Genomic DNA, 19,155 nt, shown 5'->3' on the forward strand with positions numbered 1-19,155 from the left:
CTCATCTCGATTTTTTTTTTTTTTTTTTTTTGACCACATTAGTTGTCCTACTTGTAAAGTTATTTTATTTTTCAGGAAAAAACTTTGCTACCCATGAAGAACTGGTCTACTTTATTTTTCCTAAAATAATTAATGTGTTGCTCTTTTTTCTTTAGCTACAAGCAAGTTCTGCATCAAATTCTACCCCAGGCACAGCAACCATGTTAACATACTTACAGCCTCTCCCTTCGTTTACCATCTTTTTAATTTTTATTTCTAGTTATATTAACTGAGTAGTATGGATCCCTTAGTTTTACATACTTAGATTCACATTGGTTGAATCAAAAGCAACCCAAGTAAATTTTCCTATGAAATAAGTATGTATTTATTAATTTCTTGCTTTGGTTATGACAGCAAAAAGCATCAGAATTAATTTTCTCTCAAAGGCCGGCCAAGTGATAAATCTGTAGGGTATTTTCTTGATTAGAGATTCAGGTGGGCAGTGTCACTCCTGGGCAGGTGGTCCTGGGTTGCATGAAAAAGCAAGCTGAGCAATGGAGAACAAGGCAGAGGCAGCACTGCTTCACGGTCTTTGTTCAGTTCCTGCCTCCAGGTTCCTGCCTGGAGCTCCTTTCCCTGGCTTCCCTCAGTGAGAGGGAAAGATGAATAAATCTTACTGAGAGCTGTAAGATGAATAAATCCATTCTTCCCCAAGTTGCTTTTGGCCACAGCAATAAAAACTACGACATACTTGTCATTAAGGCACCTTAAAGAAAGCTTTCAGGAGTGCAGGCTGTAGGAATGCAAGGAAACTTTGTTTTTATTGTAGTATTTCACTGGGTGTGCTGACAGTATATCGTAGCACTGACCAAAAGAGCCTGTAACCAAGCTTAATTTACCTTTTCTTTGTGGAATTGGGTCATTCACACTATACTGATGGCAAAACTTCAAGAGGCAAAACAGGTTACAGAAGTATTTGATGTTGCCTCTCCATTTCAAGGACTCGGTTAGCTTACCCTGACGCTTACAGGCATCACACCTGGCTGTCTGAGAATCAAAGGAAAGACAAGGAAGGATTAAAATTATGAAAATATAATATTGACCAGAAACCAGAAACACTAATGAAAATGGTATATAAATTAGTGAGATTATAAAACAGAAGGTTTCCTAGTTAAAATACTGTAGTTAAAAACAGATATTATTTGTCCCACATAAGATGTCCTAACAATTTTTTGTTTGTTTGCTTGTTTTTTCAAGACCGGGTTTCTCTGGGTAGCCCTGGTTGTCCTTGAACTCATTCTTTATACTAGGTTGGCCTTGAACTCACAGAGATCTGCCTGTCTCTGCCTCCAGAGTGCTGGGATTAAAGGAGTGCCACCACAACCCAGCCTAAGTACCGTCTTCTTAAGCACTGTGATTGGTCTTTGGCCATTTAATGGTTAAAATATATAATATTCCTCAGCAAGAAGATTACATTTAGAATGAGGTATTAAGTAAATACTGATTTCACTAGAGTGCTGTGGGTGCTATGTAGTTACCACCTACTAGCTTCCCCGAGGGCATGCTACTAACCTCTCTGGCTTCACTCCTATTTATAAAATGGCAACAATACACCCAACTCTCAGGCTGACACTGGGAATGGAACAATCAACAGGAAAGCAGCAGGTCTCTACTACCCTTATCTAACTATTCCTGCTACCATATGCCTTTCAAAACTAGGAAAGTAGGTAAGGCCATCAGTTTGTCCTCATGAAGGGAGGACAAGGTCTGACCTTAAATTCCAGAGTAACCAGAATGAGAGCTACTTAAAGCAAAGTTATGTAAATTTCTAACCTAAAAGCTACAAACAAGGTCATCATACTTTGTAAGAGAGAATAAAAGAGCATACATATCTTTACTCTGGCTAGCGATTCCTCTCAGTAGTACAGTTTGTCTAGCAGGCATGGGTTCTAAATTCAAGCCCCAACACCAGGATAGTGAGGAAAGAGACATCCAGAAATCCCAAACTCTAAATACATTCTTTTCATATAATTTGAACATACTTTAATTGAAAATGATTAGCATTTATTTCAAAATAAGACAAAGAACATGTCCTATTTACCTGATACAACAGAGCTGTAAACTTAGACATGCATTCTTCACAGCAGAAAACCTGGAGCTTGCCTTCCAGTTGATTTTCCACAAAATTTGCAGACGTCTGTAAACAGTAACTGCATGTCTTACAGTAGTTTCCCCATCTTTCCCCAAAGTCTCGAGCCGAGAGGACCTTGCAAACTAACCACCAGCAAGGAAGCAAGGAGAGACAAATATGCATTAGCTTTAAGGAGGTGAAGTGACTGTCTGGTGTCTGAGCTCATCTCAGCCAGCTGTGACGCTGCAGGCCTACAAGCCCAGCACCTGCCAGACGGAGGCAGGAAGATCACAAGTTCCAGACCAGCCTCAGTTACTTTATCAAGTTCAAGGCCAAAAAAGAGGCTGAAGAAATTGCCCAGCAGTTAAAAGCTCTTTCCAAAGACCTGGGTTTGATTTTCTGACATAATTATTTGCCTCTATATTATAGGATAACCTCCATACTCACAAAACAAACTCAAATTAACATTTAAATATGCTCTAAATAAAGAATCATCCATATTTTGAAATATCAGAGGCTATAGTTTCTTAAACCAAGTAGCAGCAATTGATTAAATTCCTACTTTACAAATAGGTAAAACAAAAAAATTAAAATCCTAGCTAAACTTACAAACTTTTCTCTACTAATGCCATTAACTATAGGTTTTTTTCTTCACTGAGATTACTGGCATGCTTAAATATAAACTGTATAAATTCAACGTTTTAAGAATGCTCAAGCAGCTGTGTGGCAGTGACACATGCCTTTGCCAGGGATGTAGAGGATCTCTATAATAAGAGTTTGAGGCTAGCCTGGTCTATAGAACAAGTTCCAGGATAGCCAAGGCTACACAAAGAAACTATGTCTTGAAGAAAGAAAAGAAAAAAAGAATGTTCAAGTAATGCTTCCTAAACAAAGGTTTTGAAAATAAAAACCGATCATGAACTCCACTACATATATGTAATACTGAACCTCTTTTTACCTTCACTACAGAACGGCTTGTCAACCCCTGAGAACCGGACAGTGTCCTCTATGGTTTTCTGTAGCTTACAGTAGTCGCACAAGGCCTTAACTTTATTTTGCCTTTTGTATTCATCACAGCAAGCCTTGCCACAAAACATAAACATTCTACCCTGCAAAAACAAGCAAGCAGTCGTTAAACTCTAACCAAACATGGGAACATGGGCTGAAAACATGGTTCAGTGGTCAAGAGTGTACTGTTCTTACAGAGGACTGAGTTCAATTCTCAGTACCCATGATAGGCTGCCCACAATTACCTAGAACTGCAGCTACAAAGGGGATCCAATACCTGTGGCCTCCATAGGCACTGTGATCACACGTGCACATCTACACACACACACACAAAATTAAAAATACATCTCTCTCTTTTTCAAAATCTATCTAAACAACAGCTTTCTCATTATCAAGCCTTTTTCCAGACCAATGAGATGGCTCAGCAGGTCAAGGCACTTGCTGCCAAGTCTGACAGTCCAAGACCCATCCCAGGACCCATGTGATGGAAGGAGAGAACCAACTCTTGCCAACTGTACTCCACGTGCACACCATGCAATGCTCAGATGCGTAAATAAACAAATAGACACAAAATAAATATATTTTTAAGTCAACACAAACTGAAGAACTGTCAAACTGGAAAAACCAGAAATGCTCTAACTGGATGGTTTACATGAATCTCTTTCCGGCCGTCTCCTTACCTTGTAGAAAAGCAGCTCTGGTTTTGTGGCAAACAGAAGGCTACACTGCAGGCACGTGAGTTTCAAGAATGAATGGGTCAAAGCAATCTGGTGGGACTGTTTAGCAAGAGTCTCCAGAGCAGTTGCAGCAGGGTTGCTGATGGGGCTACTGAAGGACGAGGCAGGGTCATCTTTTCTTGCTGACACCGCAGACTGCACCGGTGTGCTCATCACCTCCTGGCCCTGAGATATGGGTGTCAATGAAGAGTTTCTTCCCTTTGGCTTGTTAAATACATTCTAAATGAATACAAAGCAAAGGTTTTTACCAAATAAGAAATAATGTAACATATTGTTTTAATTTCCTCATTTTAATAAGTTCATTCCACGTTTTTTTAACTTATACTTCTAACAGAAAGAATCTCAGTGGCATACCTTCCAGTACAGAAGGTTAAAAAAATGAAACATTCAAAGGTGATGAACCAGAACAAAAGACTCCTGCAGACTCTCCCTGAGATGCCTTCCTCAAGCCCTACACACACCACCAACCAGCTCCTGATGGCTAGTGCCTCGGTGGACACACTAGGCCTCCTCACACCCAGGAAAACAAGAAAGTCTTCACTCTTTCTGCACTAAGTGGGCAGAAATGGGAAGGGGAACAATCCAGGCTGAGAATCATTATGGTTCTGGCCCAGGACACAAGGGCACATGAGCCTGGCTGAGCTTTTGAGCTTCACCATTCCACCTCTCAAACCACACTCTAGCCTCTACTCTTTTAAAAAGGAGAGAGCCAAAATTAGTATGGTGGCACATAACTACAATCCCAACATTTGGATCCAGAATTCAAGGCTACCCCTGTCTACATATCAAGTTCCAAGGCTAGCCTAGACTACAGCAGGAGACCCTGAAAGAAAAAAAGAAAGAAAAAGGAAACAGGGAATGAAGAGAGCCAAGAGGAGGAAGTGGGAGGGGAGGTACTGACTCAAGGACCATGAATAAGAAAGCCCGGAGTCTGGCCTCAAACAGTCTCAAAGGTTTGAACAAGTGACCTATGACCTTTGAAACACTGCTTGAATAGACTGTGGGTTTCTTTACCCCTGCATTTAAAACTTTAACACTAAATAGGTGTCACATGCTTGTAACTTGGGAAACAGAGACAAGATGATTGCCTCACATTCGAGGCCAGCCTAATTTGGGCTATGTAGCAAGACTGTCTCGGTAAAGAAAAAAAATAGTCTGGCAAGATGGCTCAGTCATGCTATCATGACACATAAGCATATACTAAGTAAATGTAACAGAAAACAATTTAGGCTGGGCTGTGGGGGGTGGAGGGTGGGGGGTGGGGGGGTGGGGTGGTATATGAGTTTAATCCCAGTACTCAGAAGGCAGAGGCAGGTGGACCTGAGTTCAAAGCCAGCCTGGTCTACAGAGTCAGTTACAGAATAACCAGGGCTACACAGAGAAACTCTAGCTTAAAAAGGAGAGGAGAGAAGAGGAGGAGGGAGGGGAGAGGAGGAGAGGGGAGAGGAGGAGAGGGGAGGGGAGGGGAGGGGAAGGGAGGGGAGGGGAGGGGAGGGGAGAGGAGGAGGGAGAGAGGGAAGAGGAAGGAAGGAAGGAGAAGGAATTAATTTAATCTTCTACAATGTTTTGCCATAGAATGGATCCCTTAGTGAAGGAGAGAGGGGAAACAGCACCTTGCATCATACCTGGAAAGCCAACACGCAGTTGGAGCTACAGAAACTGCAAATAGTTCCATTTGACATTGCTAGGTGATACTGAGGGACTGCTGCAGTTTTACAACTATGACACACAACCTGTATACCTTAATGACAAAAAATAAAAAGACAAGGAATGTTATACATATGCACAAATGACGCAAAAGTCTAGTAGTAGAAAACAATCAAATACTTATTAGCATGGTCTTTCCTATGTCCTTTGAGGGCCAGCTCCCAGACTTCCCCGGGGATATCCAACATCTGCAGATATGCTTATGTCCATCTTACAGAATGGTACCAGAGTATCTGCATAGCATCTGTGTGCACTCTAACTGTCCCTTCCAGATCATCTCTAGATTACTTAGAATACTTAAAAAAAAATGTAAGTACCATATAAATAGCTGATATGCTATATTAGTTCTAGAAAAATAAATTTAAAAAACCATAAAATTCAATTTTATTTGCTGAGGGTTTCTGGTTTTTGTTGTTATTGAGATAGGGGTCCTGGATGTCCTGAAATTCACTATGTAGATCAGGCCAGCCTCAAACTCACAGAGATCCCCCTGCCTCTGCCTCCTGAGTGCTAGAATTAAAAGGTGTGCAACACCATGCCTGGCATTTGCTGAATACTTTTGAGGAGCAGTTGGCTGAGTGTAGTAGAACCCATAAATATGGACAGTCAACTATAACATAAAAAATATCACAGAACTTTACAGTAATCTCTAAATTTAACTACAACAACTAACTCCGACTAACTCCTACTCATCAAAGCCTAATGGAAAGGCCTTGGAAGATGGCTCAGTGGTTAAGAGCATGGGCTGCCCTCCTTGAAGACCTGGATTAGATTCCTAGCTCCCACATGGTGGTTTCACAGCATCTCTAACTACAGTTACTAGGTCTAACTACAGTTCCAGAGGATCCAAAGGCCTCTTCTGGCGTCCACAGGCATGCAGGCACACAGACATACATGAGGACAAAACAGGCAAATAAAATACAATAAAATACATTCACTAAGAAAAAATTAGCTTAAAACTTACTAATTATTTTTTCTTACACATGAAACCATAAAATATATTCTATAAAAAAGAGCATCAGTGAAAATCTATTTTCCTTTATTATCAGTTCTTCAAAAGTAAATCAGTCTTGTGTTTTTAGCCATACTAAATAAGTTTACTATATAACAAAATTAAGTAACAGCAATTGTGGTCATCTTTTTTTAAAAATTTTTCTGGGGTTTTGTTGTCAAGTTGTTTTTTTTTTTTTTTTAGATTTATTTATGAATATGAGTACAGTGTTGCTGTCTTCTGACACATCAGAAGAGGGCATCCGATCCCATTACAGATGGTTATGAGCCACCATGTGGTTGCTGGGAATTGAACTCAAGACCTCTGGAAGAGCAGTCAGTGCTCTTAACCACTGAGCCCTCTCTCCAGCCCATGGTCATCTGTTATATGTGATTAAATCTATAAATGTATCAAGTTTACCTGAAGAAATAACGGTCTTAATTCTGTAAGCAGATAAGCAGTTAATAGAGCAGAAAAGCTCTGTTCTTCCCGAGTCATTTGTAGTCTCAATCATTTCCGCAGACAGCCTCGATGAGTTCCCCAGGGCATAGAGGGGCTTCGGGGCCAGGTTCTATTAGGACAGCAATGATATAAGATGTATATAAGCGTAAGTTCAAACATAATTACATCATTGTTTCAAATAAAAAAGGGGCCAGAGGCCAGGCAGTGGTGGCGCACGCCTTTAATCCCAGCACTTGGGAGGCAGAGGCAGGCAGATTTCTGAGAATTGATGCTTAATTAACTCATATTAAGAGATCCTACACAAACTTCCTTATCAAGCTGAGAATCGCATAAGTAGGGACAATTATATAATGAACTATAGTCTACCCATGTTTTAACAAATAATAATGACCACCACTTATATAGTATTGACTTCTGAATGCTTACCATAAGCCAAACCCCATGGGGAAGCATTTTTAACTCTAAAATTATCACCAACACAATAGCAAACCTTTTAGTAAGGAAGTAAACGGTAAGGAAATATAGTACATTGTGATGTTTCACACAATCTGCTTACTAAAAATGGTCCCCAGAAATCTGGAAGAGTACAATGCCAGTCCCAAGTTTGGGGAGGACTGATACTTAAGTCACAGATAAAAAGCAGCTGTTGGTTTCCTGTGACACTAGGAACTTGACTGCATACATACAGCAGCAATTCCTAAAAATAAAATACTTTTTAATGATAAAAGAGCATTTCAAATTGCTCCAACAAATTAACAAATCAAAAATTTGCTCAGGAATTGTGTTTTTGTGTGCAGGTTCATGAGTGTGTCATGCACGCACATGTACACGTATGTGTGTGTGTGTGTGTGTGTGTGTATGTGTGTGTGTCAGGGGCTGATCCTGGTGACAGTCTTTCACTGGTCTGGAATTTGCCAAATAAGTGATGCTAGCTGGCCAGTGAGCCACAGAGATACAATTTCATCCACTGGGATCATACGGACACACCAACACAACCTGTTATGTGGGTTACAAGGATGAAATTCAAGTCCTCGTGTCTGCAAGCACTCTACCAACTGAACTATCTCCTTAGTCCCTAAAACAACAACAACAAAAAATTATTATCATTTAAGTTCTTATCCTTTATAAGAACTTAAAAAAAAAAAAAAAAAAAAAAAAAAAAAAAAAAAAAAAAAAGAGGTTAGGATGATGGTCCAGTGGTGAAAGGACTTGCCACACAGGTAAAAGGACTAGAGTTTAAGTCCCTAGAACCCACATAAATGCCAAGTAGGTTTGGTGGACTCTACCTAATTCCAGCATTTGGAAGGCAGAAACGGCATATCCAGGACAAGAGAGCTAAATAGACTAGCTGAAACAGTGAGTCATGAGTTCAACTGTGAAGTGGGAACTTAAGGGTTCTTTGGAGAGTCAGTTGTGTTGGATGGTGTTTTTCTGGGGCAAACACACGGAGAAGTGTTTTCTTGACGTGGACACAGGTTAAAGGCTGAGGCAGACTCGTGAAGGAACATTTCACTGAAGCAGACACAGGAGAAAGGATGTTTTGCTAAAGCAAGCACACGAAGGACACATGATGAAGGATTCTTTGTTAATGACACGTATGTATTGGTCTGTCTTATATTGTGTAACTGAGCTCTATTTGTCAGGACTCCATAGAGGGAAACGTACCAAAAAACTTCCGGTGGTGTTACAGCTTCTTGCCACTTCTGTGGACTCAGACTAACTGACAGAATGATGTCAGCTGAGACAGACTTAAGTACTGAGGCAAGACCCAAAGAGGACAGGAGATGTTTAAATGGAGTATGAACAGGACTCAATGGACAGTGATAGACTGAGCTAGACTTGTTTACAGAGCTAGCTGTATAACCCTTGTTCGTCTCGAGTCTTTGCTTTGCTGAGAGAGACACAGCTGAGAACTGTTCCTGGTATTCCTGTTGGCCCTGGTCCCTCCTGCTGATCTGTGCTGAGGCTGAGACCTGGCTGTCTCTACTAGGTAGTGTCACCGCTGCTGATCCACGTCTGTTATCTGAACTCTATTGAACTGGACTGCTGGTTATCCATGAAGTGTTTGTGAGTGGACCCAGCTGTTGCTGTTGACCTGTGAACTGTCGGTTTCCAGAGAACACAGATGGGAGTTGTTTCAAAGAACCATTTCTAAATAGGTCCACTTCCCCCATATCCTTTCTTTTCTACCTTTGGTGGGTGGTGGGCTAAAAGGGAGGCTAAAGCATTTAAAAACCATCATTAAACATAAACACTAAAAAAATTAAAGTTACTCAACTTAGAAACATTGCCTCAGCAAGTAGGTACAAAGCAACTGATGAAGACTCCCAACAACTCACATATGCATGCCCTTATATAACACATATAAACACATACAAAGAAGAAAAAGAAATCTCAACCAGTAATAATTAAAATGGAAACAAATATCATACTTAATGATACCATTATTTATTACAGAAAACAGTACCTAATAAGTACCGGAAGTATTACAACAGGATGATGGTACCAGATCAACTAAGAATTCATTCCAAAATACATCTTTTAAAAAAACCCAGGGGGCACAAGCCAGCCAGGCATGTGAGCCTACTGGCTGAGTCCTGAGCCCTACTGAGGGCCGGAATGATGTCTATGGCACAAGTTTCCACTGAAGGCTGTGCAGAGATCAATGGTCCATGCTGCAGCCTGGGACCATGTCAAGGCCTGGGGCCAAGCTGCTGATGGAAGCCATGTTGATACAGGTGGCCTGAGCTGCCACCTGAGGCCATGATGACTTTGGGTCCTTGCTGCTGCCAAGAGCCGTATCTGTTTTTATTGTTTTGTTTTCCGAGACAGGGTTTCTCTGTATAGCCCTGGCTGTCCTAGAACTCACTCTGTAGACCAGGCTGGCCTTGAACTCAGAAATCCTCCTGCCTCTTCCTTCCAAGTGCTGGAATTAAAGGCGTGTACCACCATTGCCTGGCAAGAGCCATATTTGGGTCTGAGGCCCTACTACAGCTGGGGTCTGTGTTGCTATCCATGGTCCAAGTTACCACCAAAGAGCAAGCAGGTATCTGTGGTCTGTGCAGCCACCTGAGGCTATGTCACTGTCCATGGGCAATCCTGCCCTCACCTGATCTGAGCAATCTATGCTTCCAACCTGAGGCCTTGGTGATGTCCTGACCCCCTGCTGCTGCTTAGGGCCATGTCATGTCTGAGTCTGTGCTGATGCCTATGGCCAATGTTACCATGAAGATCATTTGGCTGTCCATGGTCTGTGCTGTAGCCTGAAGCTACATTGATGTAAGTAGGCTGCACTGCCATTGAAGGCCTTAGTGAAATGAGTTACCTGCATTGCTGTCTGAGGCCATAGTGATGTCTGGGTCCTTGTGGCTACAGAGGGCCATATTGATATTGAGTGGCCTGTGCTGCCACCTGAGACCATGTTGATGTTAGTGGTCCTACTGCAGCAGGTCATGTTTGTGGTCTGTGCTGTCAACAGAAACCTACTAGACATCCATGACCCATGTTCCCATTGAGTGTGAAGAACAAGGAGGCTACTTCTGCTGTGCTATCGATGACTGCAGATGCACAGTTGAGAAGACATGGAAAGCTGTGACTACCCATGCCAAAGGTAACAGCCTACACAGGAAGTCACCAAAGAGAACTCTTTAAAAGTGACAGAAATGCCAAAGAGCAGCTCTCCACAGTGGCTTCTGATGCAGGTGTGAGAGGGGAAGGACACAGGTCTGTTTCAAGGGGGAGGCCTCTGAGAATTTGACTGTGCTCCAGCAAGTATAAAGACAACACAAAATGAACTTCTTTTTCTTTTCTTTCCTTTTCCTTTATTTTTATCTTTTACTTCTTTGGTGGGGGGAGATCACAAAGAGGACAGACATGGAAGGATTGGGAAGGGACTGTGATTGGGGTATATGATGCGAAACTCCCAGAGGCTCAATAAAAATGTTATGTGAAAAAAATGTTTCCTTTAGTTTCAATCAGTTTTTTTGGCTTTTAACTCTTGCTCACAGTTTATCTACAAAAGTTTTTGCTGTCAATATTTCATACAACAAATCATGAAGTTCCTTCTCTTAAGTTCTGAGCCATGAATAAAATTGTAAAGTGGCCTTAGTTATGTCAATTACAACCCTCCCTCCGTGGAACCTCCCCCATTCCCTGGAGAGAAAATCCCAGCAGAAGAACACCTACCGAGGAACTCCTGCTTTCACTGTGTAGCTCACCCCCCTGCACAGTTGGCGCAGGGAAAGCCTATGTGCGCCGCAGCAGAAATCCACACTGCACACAGGACATGAAGTAACCTGACAGGGACAGAGGTCAGGGCTACTTGATCCACAGCTCCCACAGTTCTCACAGCAGTTCAGTGAGGTTGCTACTTGTGTGAAGTTTTGAAACACAAGCATCACTACAAAGACCTTATGTCACATTTTCATCCATCCATCCATCCATCCATCCATCCATCCATCCATCCATCCATCCATCCATCCGTTCATCCATCATCTATCTTTCCTCCTCCTCCTGTGCCTTCTCCTCTTTCTCTTCCTCTGCCTTCTTTTTTTCTTCCTCCTCTTTCTCCACCTCCTTATTCTTTTAACTTTTTTTCAAGACAGGTTTTTATTATGTAATCCAGTGTCCTGGAACTCAGAAATCTACCTGCTTCTTCCTCCCAAGTGCTGAAATTAAAGTTGTGTGCCACTATGCTTTGCTTTGATATTTAATTTCAAATCAAATCAAGGACATAATACAGATACACACAAATAAGCAGAGCCACATTTTAAAAAATCTCTGACTTTTAGCTAGGAATGGTGGCATTATAATCTCTGCACTTGGGAGACTGAAACAGGAAGACTGACTCATGGTTGAGGCCAGTCTGGAGTACATAGCAAAACACTGGAGAGGGTGACGGGTCAACAGAAATGGATAGAGAGAGGAAGGGAAAGAGAAAGGCAGGGAGGAGGGAGAGAGGGAAGAAGGGAGGGAGGGAGGGAGGGAGGGAGAGAGGGAGGGAGAGAGAGGGGGGAGAGGTAGATAGATGTCATCTCGAGTAGAATTGCAATGATAGTGAAATGTAACGTGTACTTACGTCAGTGCCCTTTTGACACATACTGCACTTAGCCGAAATGCCACTGGTATATATGGTAACAACAGGCTTCTTTAGCTCATAAGAAAATAGGCATGACTGGCTGCAGAAATCTTTGCAGAGAGAGGAATTTTCAAACTGAGTTGTGATCACATCCATCGGATTTAAAATGTCTCTAAAATCAAATAACAAAGACAAATGTGCAATGATTCTACCTTCTTCCTCTCTGGGAGCGAAAATGCTATTTTACTAGGAGTAACTATTGCACAGTAGAAAACACCTGCATAAATCATCTGAAACATCCCTTTGATGATTAGTTCAGTTACTTCTCAGTTAGATGATTATAAGGGAAGCAATTATTGTCCCTATTACCTCAAGTGTAAAGTAATATCTAATGTGTACATCTGTACAAGAATTATTTTTAACAAAAATAGACTTCCAGCTCTCTGCTGGAATCGATGAGACTAGACTTAGAACCTATTCTACAACCCGAGACCACAAGACAGGAGTCCTCTATTCAATAGCTGTCAATAGCAGAATCATGACTAAAATTATAATTTTTTAAATTAAAATTTTCAAGATGAACTATGAAGAGATTAATATAAATATTTGTTGGGGGCCGACTTTTAGCAGGAAGCGGCTATCAGCTTTGCAGCCATCTTGAGCCATATACCCTGACATGAGAATTGAATTACAATAGCCTACAAAAGCTGAGAACACTCCGATAATCTTGGTTTAGATACCTTGAGATTAAAGGTGTGTGAGATTAAAGGTGTGTGAGATTAAAGGTGTGTAACCTAAGATTATTATTTAGAAGTATAGAGATCAGAGTTAGAGACAAGACCTAAGGGCATGATTAAAGGTGTAACTTAGAGGCGTGGCTTAGAAGTAAGACATATAAAATGCAGAGGCAGACAGTAGGATTCAGACATTAGGGAGACACAGCAGAGAGAAGACATTAGGGAGACACAGCAGAGAGAAGACATTAGGGAGATGAGAGAGAGATTCATACACATCAGACATTAGGTAGAATCTGCCCTCACCCTCGCTCTTGCTGAAACCCGACCTGCAGACCGAAGCAGCAGCTTGGGCCGGGATACAGTGTCCGTCCAAACGTGGGTCGGCCTGGGCCTCAACATTTTGCCTGGGCTGCAACATTTATTTTGACCACCCCAACTTGGGGCTAGTGCTGTCCCCAACAAATATTAGCATGCTATATAAAGTTTAGCTATAAATGTCAGAAAGAGTACTACTGCTGGACTGTCTACTACCACCAACCTCCCAAGTAATGACACAGAGACAATGATTATTGATTATAGCTCAGGCCTTAGCTTAGGCTCTACTAACTCCTATAACTCCATTAACCCGTGTACTCTAGTCTGTGTTCTGACACATGGCCCGTTAGCTGCCTCTCCTTTAGTCCCAGCACCTGTTCATTCCTCTGTGTCTGGCTGACCAATCTCTCTCCTTTGACTCTTTCCCAAAGTTTCTATCTCTCCCAGATGTCCCACCTTCCTCTCTTGGCCTGATATAAGCCATTCAGCTCTTTATTAAGCCAATCAGAAGGTCATGAAGATGTTTACAGAACACTGAGACAGGTGATGCTTCATAAAAATGACAATACCAAAGTCCAGTCTGTACTCAAATCTCTGCCAGTACAGAAATAAAACCTTTACACACTGCACAAGAGATTATCCCAAGAGAATAAAACACAATTTAGCAGTTCTGTGAGATTTCTAGAGCCATTTTATAAGAGCAAATTATTGTAATAAGCATTGAAAGCAACTCCCAGTAAGATAGAGGCTAAATACTGCCATTCTTCTCACAAGTACAAAAATGGAAGGAAACATTCCAGCAGAAACACTAGAGGAGGGAGGACACTATAAATAATGATGACTGCAGTATTACATACATAAATACACTGAATTATGACTATATGCCAGGCATTAAATATCACAGAAAATACTATGAGGGAAGTATTACTATCATCTCCACTTTCTAACAAAGAGACTAAATGAGGTTAAATTGCCTCACAGTCAATTGACACCAGAATTCAAATACAGAGCATCCAGAGTTAATCATTCCATCGGCTTGCGCTTTGTACAACGTTGTATGTATATGCGCATGTGTGCAGAGACCAGAGTCATCCCTCCTCAGGCAGCATCCACCTTGTTTTTCAAGAGAAGATCTTTAATTGGGTCCTGAGGCTCTCCAATTACCATATGCTGCCTGGTCATGTGAGCTCCTGATGTGTTCACCTCCCAGTGCTGGAATTGCAAACATTCACCACTATGCCCAGCATTTTACATTTTTTTAAATAAGATCTCACCATGTAGCCTTGGCTGGCCTGGAACACACTATGTGGGCTAGGCTGGCCTCAAGTCATAGACTCATCCACCTCTGCCTCTGTCTCCCAAATGCTGAGATTAAAGGTGAACTACTGTACCCAGCAGTGTGCCCAGCATTTTATGTGGGTGCCAGGGATCAAATTTAGGCCCCCATTCTTGTAGAGCAAGCTCTTTATCTTTGAGCCATCTCCCCAGCCCACAGATTGCTATTATTCATAACTACTGCATGGTAAGCCATGAAAGAAAAATAAAATAAAAATAAAAAATTTTCTAAAATTCACCCAAACTTAAAAAAATACACATACCTCTACAAGGTCCAGTGGTATCTTGAGAGTTCAAGGTCAGGGGCTGGAGAGATGGCCCAGTGGTTAAGAGTAATAGCTACTCCTCCAGAGGTCCTGAGTTCAATTCCCAGCCCCTACATGACAACTCACAATGTCTACAACTTCAGTTCCAGGGGATCTAACACTTTCATACAAATATACATTCGGGCAAAACACCAATGCACATAAAATAAAAACTAAAAAAATAAGATCATTTAATAAAAAGTTAGCCCCAACCAGCTATGTCTGACCCTGTCTCACAAAGCAGTCATAAAAAGCCAGTAAGTCCGCTCAGCTGGCAGAGATGCTTATACCAAGCCTGATAACCTGGGTTGAATTATGGGGCCCTCATAGTAGAGCCAACTCCCACAAGTTATTTTCTGATCTTGTGTGTACGTGCATACACCATGCACATACACATGTATACACAGACAAAGAGACAGAGACACAGACAGAACATACAAAATAAATAAATATAAAAACATTCTTTGCACCAACCAACCAACCATGAAATCTTGAAAATAAGTGGATATGCTTGCATTCAGATCAAGTAGTGATTTTGAAGAGTGTTTTTTCACTAAAAACAGAAATATATGATACTTAGGTGGCTGTAATGGCACTTGTCTATAATTCTAGTACTTGAGAGGTAGGGGCAATGAGGATCTCGGTTTCAAGGTTAGCTACACAGTCAGTTCAAGGCCAATCTGGGATACATGAGGCCTTGTCTCAAAAGCTGATGTTTAGGAAAGTTAAAATATCAATGGAATACTCTGCCTCAAAAAAATAAAGTTAAAATGTCTAGCCAAGGTGTTTAAGTGATAGAATCTCTATTCTAAAACTACCTCCTATGACACTGAAAATGGACCCAGGACCTCTAGCATGCCAAGCCAGTGTCTACAGCTGAACTTAGCTTTAAAACCAAGCTTTTCTTCCTTTCTTCCTTCCTTCCTTTCTTTTCTTTCTTTCTTTCTTTCTTTCTTTCTTTCTCTCTCTTTTTCTCTTTCTTTCTTCTGTGTGGAGCCAACAGAAGGTGGCTATCATCCTTGCAGCCATCTTGAGCCAAATACCCTAACAAGAGACTTGTTTTCAACAGCCTATAACAGCTGAGCACACTCTGATAACATCTTGTTTTATATACCCAGGATTTTCCCGTGTGTGTGTGTGTGTGTGTGTGTGTGTGTGTGTGTATGTGTGTGTGTGTGACTTAAAGGTGTGACTTAGAGAGGAGACTTAAAGGCATGACTTAAAGGCATGACTTAAGAAGTGAGACTTATAAAAGTCGAGAGGCAGACAGAAGAGGGGACTGGAAACTTGGAACTTGGAGACTCTAGGGACTAGGAACTCGAGACTTGGGACTTGGACTAGGAACAAGGAACTTGGAAAGAGAGAAGAGAGACTTGAGAATAAACGGGACTCAATCACACTCTGTCTGGTCTCCATTCTTTGCATCCACCCTCACTCTCTCTCTTACTGAACGTTGCAGCAGTACGAGCCGGGACAATTTAGCCCCCAAAGCTTGGGGCAGTGAGGGTTCCAACACTTGGCAGAGTGGTCCCCGACATTCTTCCTTCCTTCTTTCCTTCCTTCCTTTCTTTTTCTTTCTAGGTTTTTTGAGACAGGGTTTCTCTGTGTAGACCTGTCTATCCTGAAACTCACTGCATCTAGAGCGGCCTCGAACTCACAGAATTCTGCTGCCTATCTCTGCCTCTCAAGTACTGGGATTTAAGGGGTGTGCCACCACTGGCAGGCAGCTACACAAATGTCTCAAAAGAAAACATGTATGTCAAATTCTGGAGCTATGGGATGACCACTGTCTAAGATCCCATTGGTTCCAAAGGATAAAACATGGTGGAAAACTAGAAGCTTCACACTACATTCATAGAAATAAAACACCAGAGAGATAGGCAAAAATGTTTCTTCACCAAATGTCCTGTGTTTATGTGACATTGATGTTTCTTCACTGTTGGGAGCCGACTTTTAGCAGAAAGCAGCTATTAGCTTTGCAGCCATCTTGAGCCATATACCCTGACAAGAGACTTGTTTTTCAACAACCTACAACAGCTGAACACACTCTTATAAATATCTTGTTTATCCCACATATCTTGTTTTGCTGTTTAGTGCCCACAGCTACAAGGCGCACGTGGTATCCACGCCTGCAAGGCACACGGTGCACATGCTATCCACGCTATACATGCCTGTAAGGTGCATGAAATATCCACGCCTACAAGGCACGTGGCAAAAGCGTATCTTCCCCTTTATCCCCACTCTCTTGATAGACCCTGATCCACAGACTGGAGCAGCAGCTCGGGCCGGGTCATTTTGGTGCCCAATGTGGGGCAGAGCAGTCAGGGACATTTTGGCAACGAGAGGCAGCAAGAACAATAGACCCAGTGAGGGACTTTACCGGAAGAAGGACCTGCTGAAAATTCAAAAGTAAAACAAAGGTGATTGCCGCAGGAATCTGCCACCTCGAGAAAGGTAAGTCATGATAATGAAAATGGGGCAAGAAATAAGTCAGTCTGAACTCAACTCTCTGTTTTTGTTTTGTTGTTTGCTGCTCATGTGTCTTAATTGTCTGCTTTTGTTTCGTTGTTTGAATGTTGTCTTTCATGTTCAAAATAAAAAGGTGGTTGTAGATCCCAAAAAGGAGTTACAGGGAAAAAAAATATCTTTTCTTAAACAACTAATAGAGTTAGAAAAAGAGTATCAGGACTTAATTAATCAGCTACAAAAATTAAAGACAGGGAAGTGGTCTTGAGAGGCCAACTGCGAAAATCCCCCAGATTCTTGCGTTCCTCAACCCAGAGTCCAAAGACAGTCCCTGTCCTCTAGCTTTAGTTTAGCCACAGATTAGCCAGAGGAGGGAGACACCGAGGCTTTCCCTGTATCCGAGACCAGATATGCTCAAGGTGTTGCTTGGAGATATCACACAGGGTTTAATTTTCAAATTATTAAGGAATTTAAAAATGCAGTATCATAATACGGTGCCACTGCTCCCTTTATTCTTGCAATTTTAGAGTTTGCCGCAGAGGAGTGGCTGACTCCTGGTGATTGAAATACGTTAGTGAGAGCAGTTCTTAGTGGTGGTGACCATCTTATTTGGAAATCAGAGTATCATGAGAATTGTAAAGAGACAGCTAGGAGAAACATTCAGGCAGGCAATGGTTGATCCATTGATACCTTAGTAGGAGAAGGGCAATTTGCTTTTAGTGATAACCAGATGCAATATGACCCAGGCTTATTCGCTCAAATTCAAAATGCAGCCATGAAGGCTTGGCATAAACTTCCGGCAAAGGGAGACCCTGGTACATCTTTAACAGCAGCCAGACAAGGGCCTGATGAGCGATTTTCTGACTTTGTTCATCAATTAATGACAACAGCAGGGAGGATTTTTGGTAATACAGAGGCAAGTGTAGATTATGTGAAACAACTTGCATATGAAAATGCCAATCCTGCCTGCCAAGCGGCCATTAGACCCTACAGGAAAAAGACAGACCTTACAGGGTATATCAGACTCTGTTCTGACATAGGGCCCTCCTACCAACAGGGCTTAGCTATGGCAGCTGCCATGCAAGGACAATCAGTAAGAAATTTTTTGGCAAGTAAAGACAAAAAGGCCTGTTTTAAATGTGGCAAGCCTAGACACTTTGCAAGAGATTGCAAGGTAGAAAATGAGTTAACCCAGAGACAGCCCAGTAAACAACCTGGGCTCTGCCCACATTGCAAACGTGGAAGGCATTGGGCTAGTGAATGTAGGTCCAAAAGAGACTCACAAGGAAACACCCTTTCCCACAATCAGAGAAACGGGAACAGGGCCCAGCTCCAGGCCCCAAACCAACACAATCCAAAACAGGCTTATGGAACAGTCAGTTTCATATCAGTAAACAACAATCCCTTTCTGAACTTAGTCAAGCAACACCAGGAAGCACAGGACTGGACCTCAGTTTGGCCACCCACACAGTACTAACCCCAGAAATGGGACCTCAGGCCTTACCCACTGGAGTGTTTGGACCACCCTATCCAAATGTGTTTGGCCTGATAATGGGAAGAAGCAGTGCTACTATGCAGGGACTACAAATTTTTCCTGGAGTTATAGACAATGATTATCAAGGTGAAATTAAGGTAATGGCCCAAGCAATTCAAAATATAGTCACCATTCCTACAGATAGCTCAAAAAGAAGATAGCTCAACTATTGTTACTTCCATTGTTCCCTAATAATCACAAATATAAAAATCCTAAAAGAGGGGATCAAGGCTTTGGTTCCTCTGATGCATACTGGGTACAGCCAATAGTTAAACAAAAACCTATGATGACACTATGGCTGGATGGAAAGGCATTCCAAGGTTTGGTTGATACAGGAGCTGATATGACTATCCTAAAACAAAGTGATTGGC

At 41.9% G+C, this 19,155-nt stretch overlaps 1 protein-coding gene across 1 annotated transcript in view; it reads right to left on the reverse strand.

Moving 5' to 3' along the window:
* Nucleotides 1-19,155, reverse strand: part of Zmym6 (zinc finger MYM-type containing 6) — a 48,707-nt gene that overhangs the window by 13,863 nt on the left and 15,689 nt on the right. The window contains exons 4-10 of the mRNA XM_076934181.1: nucleotides 12,093-12,264; nucleotides 6,974-7,124; nucleotides 5,481-5,596; nucleotides 3,799-4,074; nucleotides 3,069-3,219; nucleotides 2,081-2,253; nucleotides 880-1,026 (exon numbers count right to left, since the gene is read on the reverse strand). Of these exons, the coding sequence (XP_076790296.1) occupies nucleotides 880-1,026; nucleotides 2,081-2,253; nucleotides 3,069-3,219; nucleotides 3,799-4,074; nucleotides 5,481-5,596; nucleotides 6,974-7,124; nucleotides 12,093-12,264 (1,186 nt within the window). The remainder of the gene's footprint in view (nucleotides 1-879; nucleotides 1,027-2,080; nucleotides 2,254-3,068; nucleotides 3,220-3,798; nucleotides 4,075-5,480; nucleotides 5,597-6,973; nucleotides 7,125-12,092; nucleotides 12,265-19,155) is intronic.

Source organism: Arvicanthis niloticus, chromosome 5 (genome assembly GCF_011762505.2).
Source record: "Arvicanthis niloticus isolate mArvNil1 chromosome 5, mArvNil1.pat.X, whole genome shotgun sequence".
Lineage (NCBI taxonomy): Eukaryota > Metazoa > Chordata > Mammalia > Rodentia > Muridae > Arvicanthis > Arvicanthis niloticus.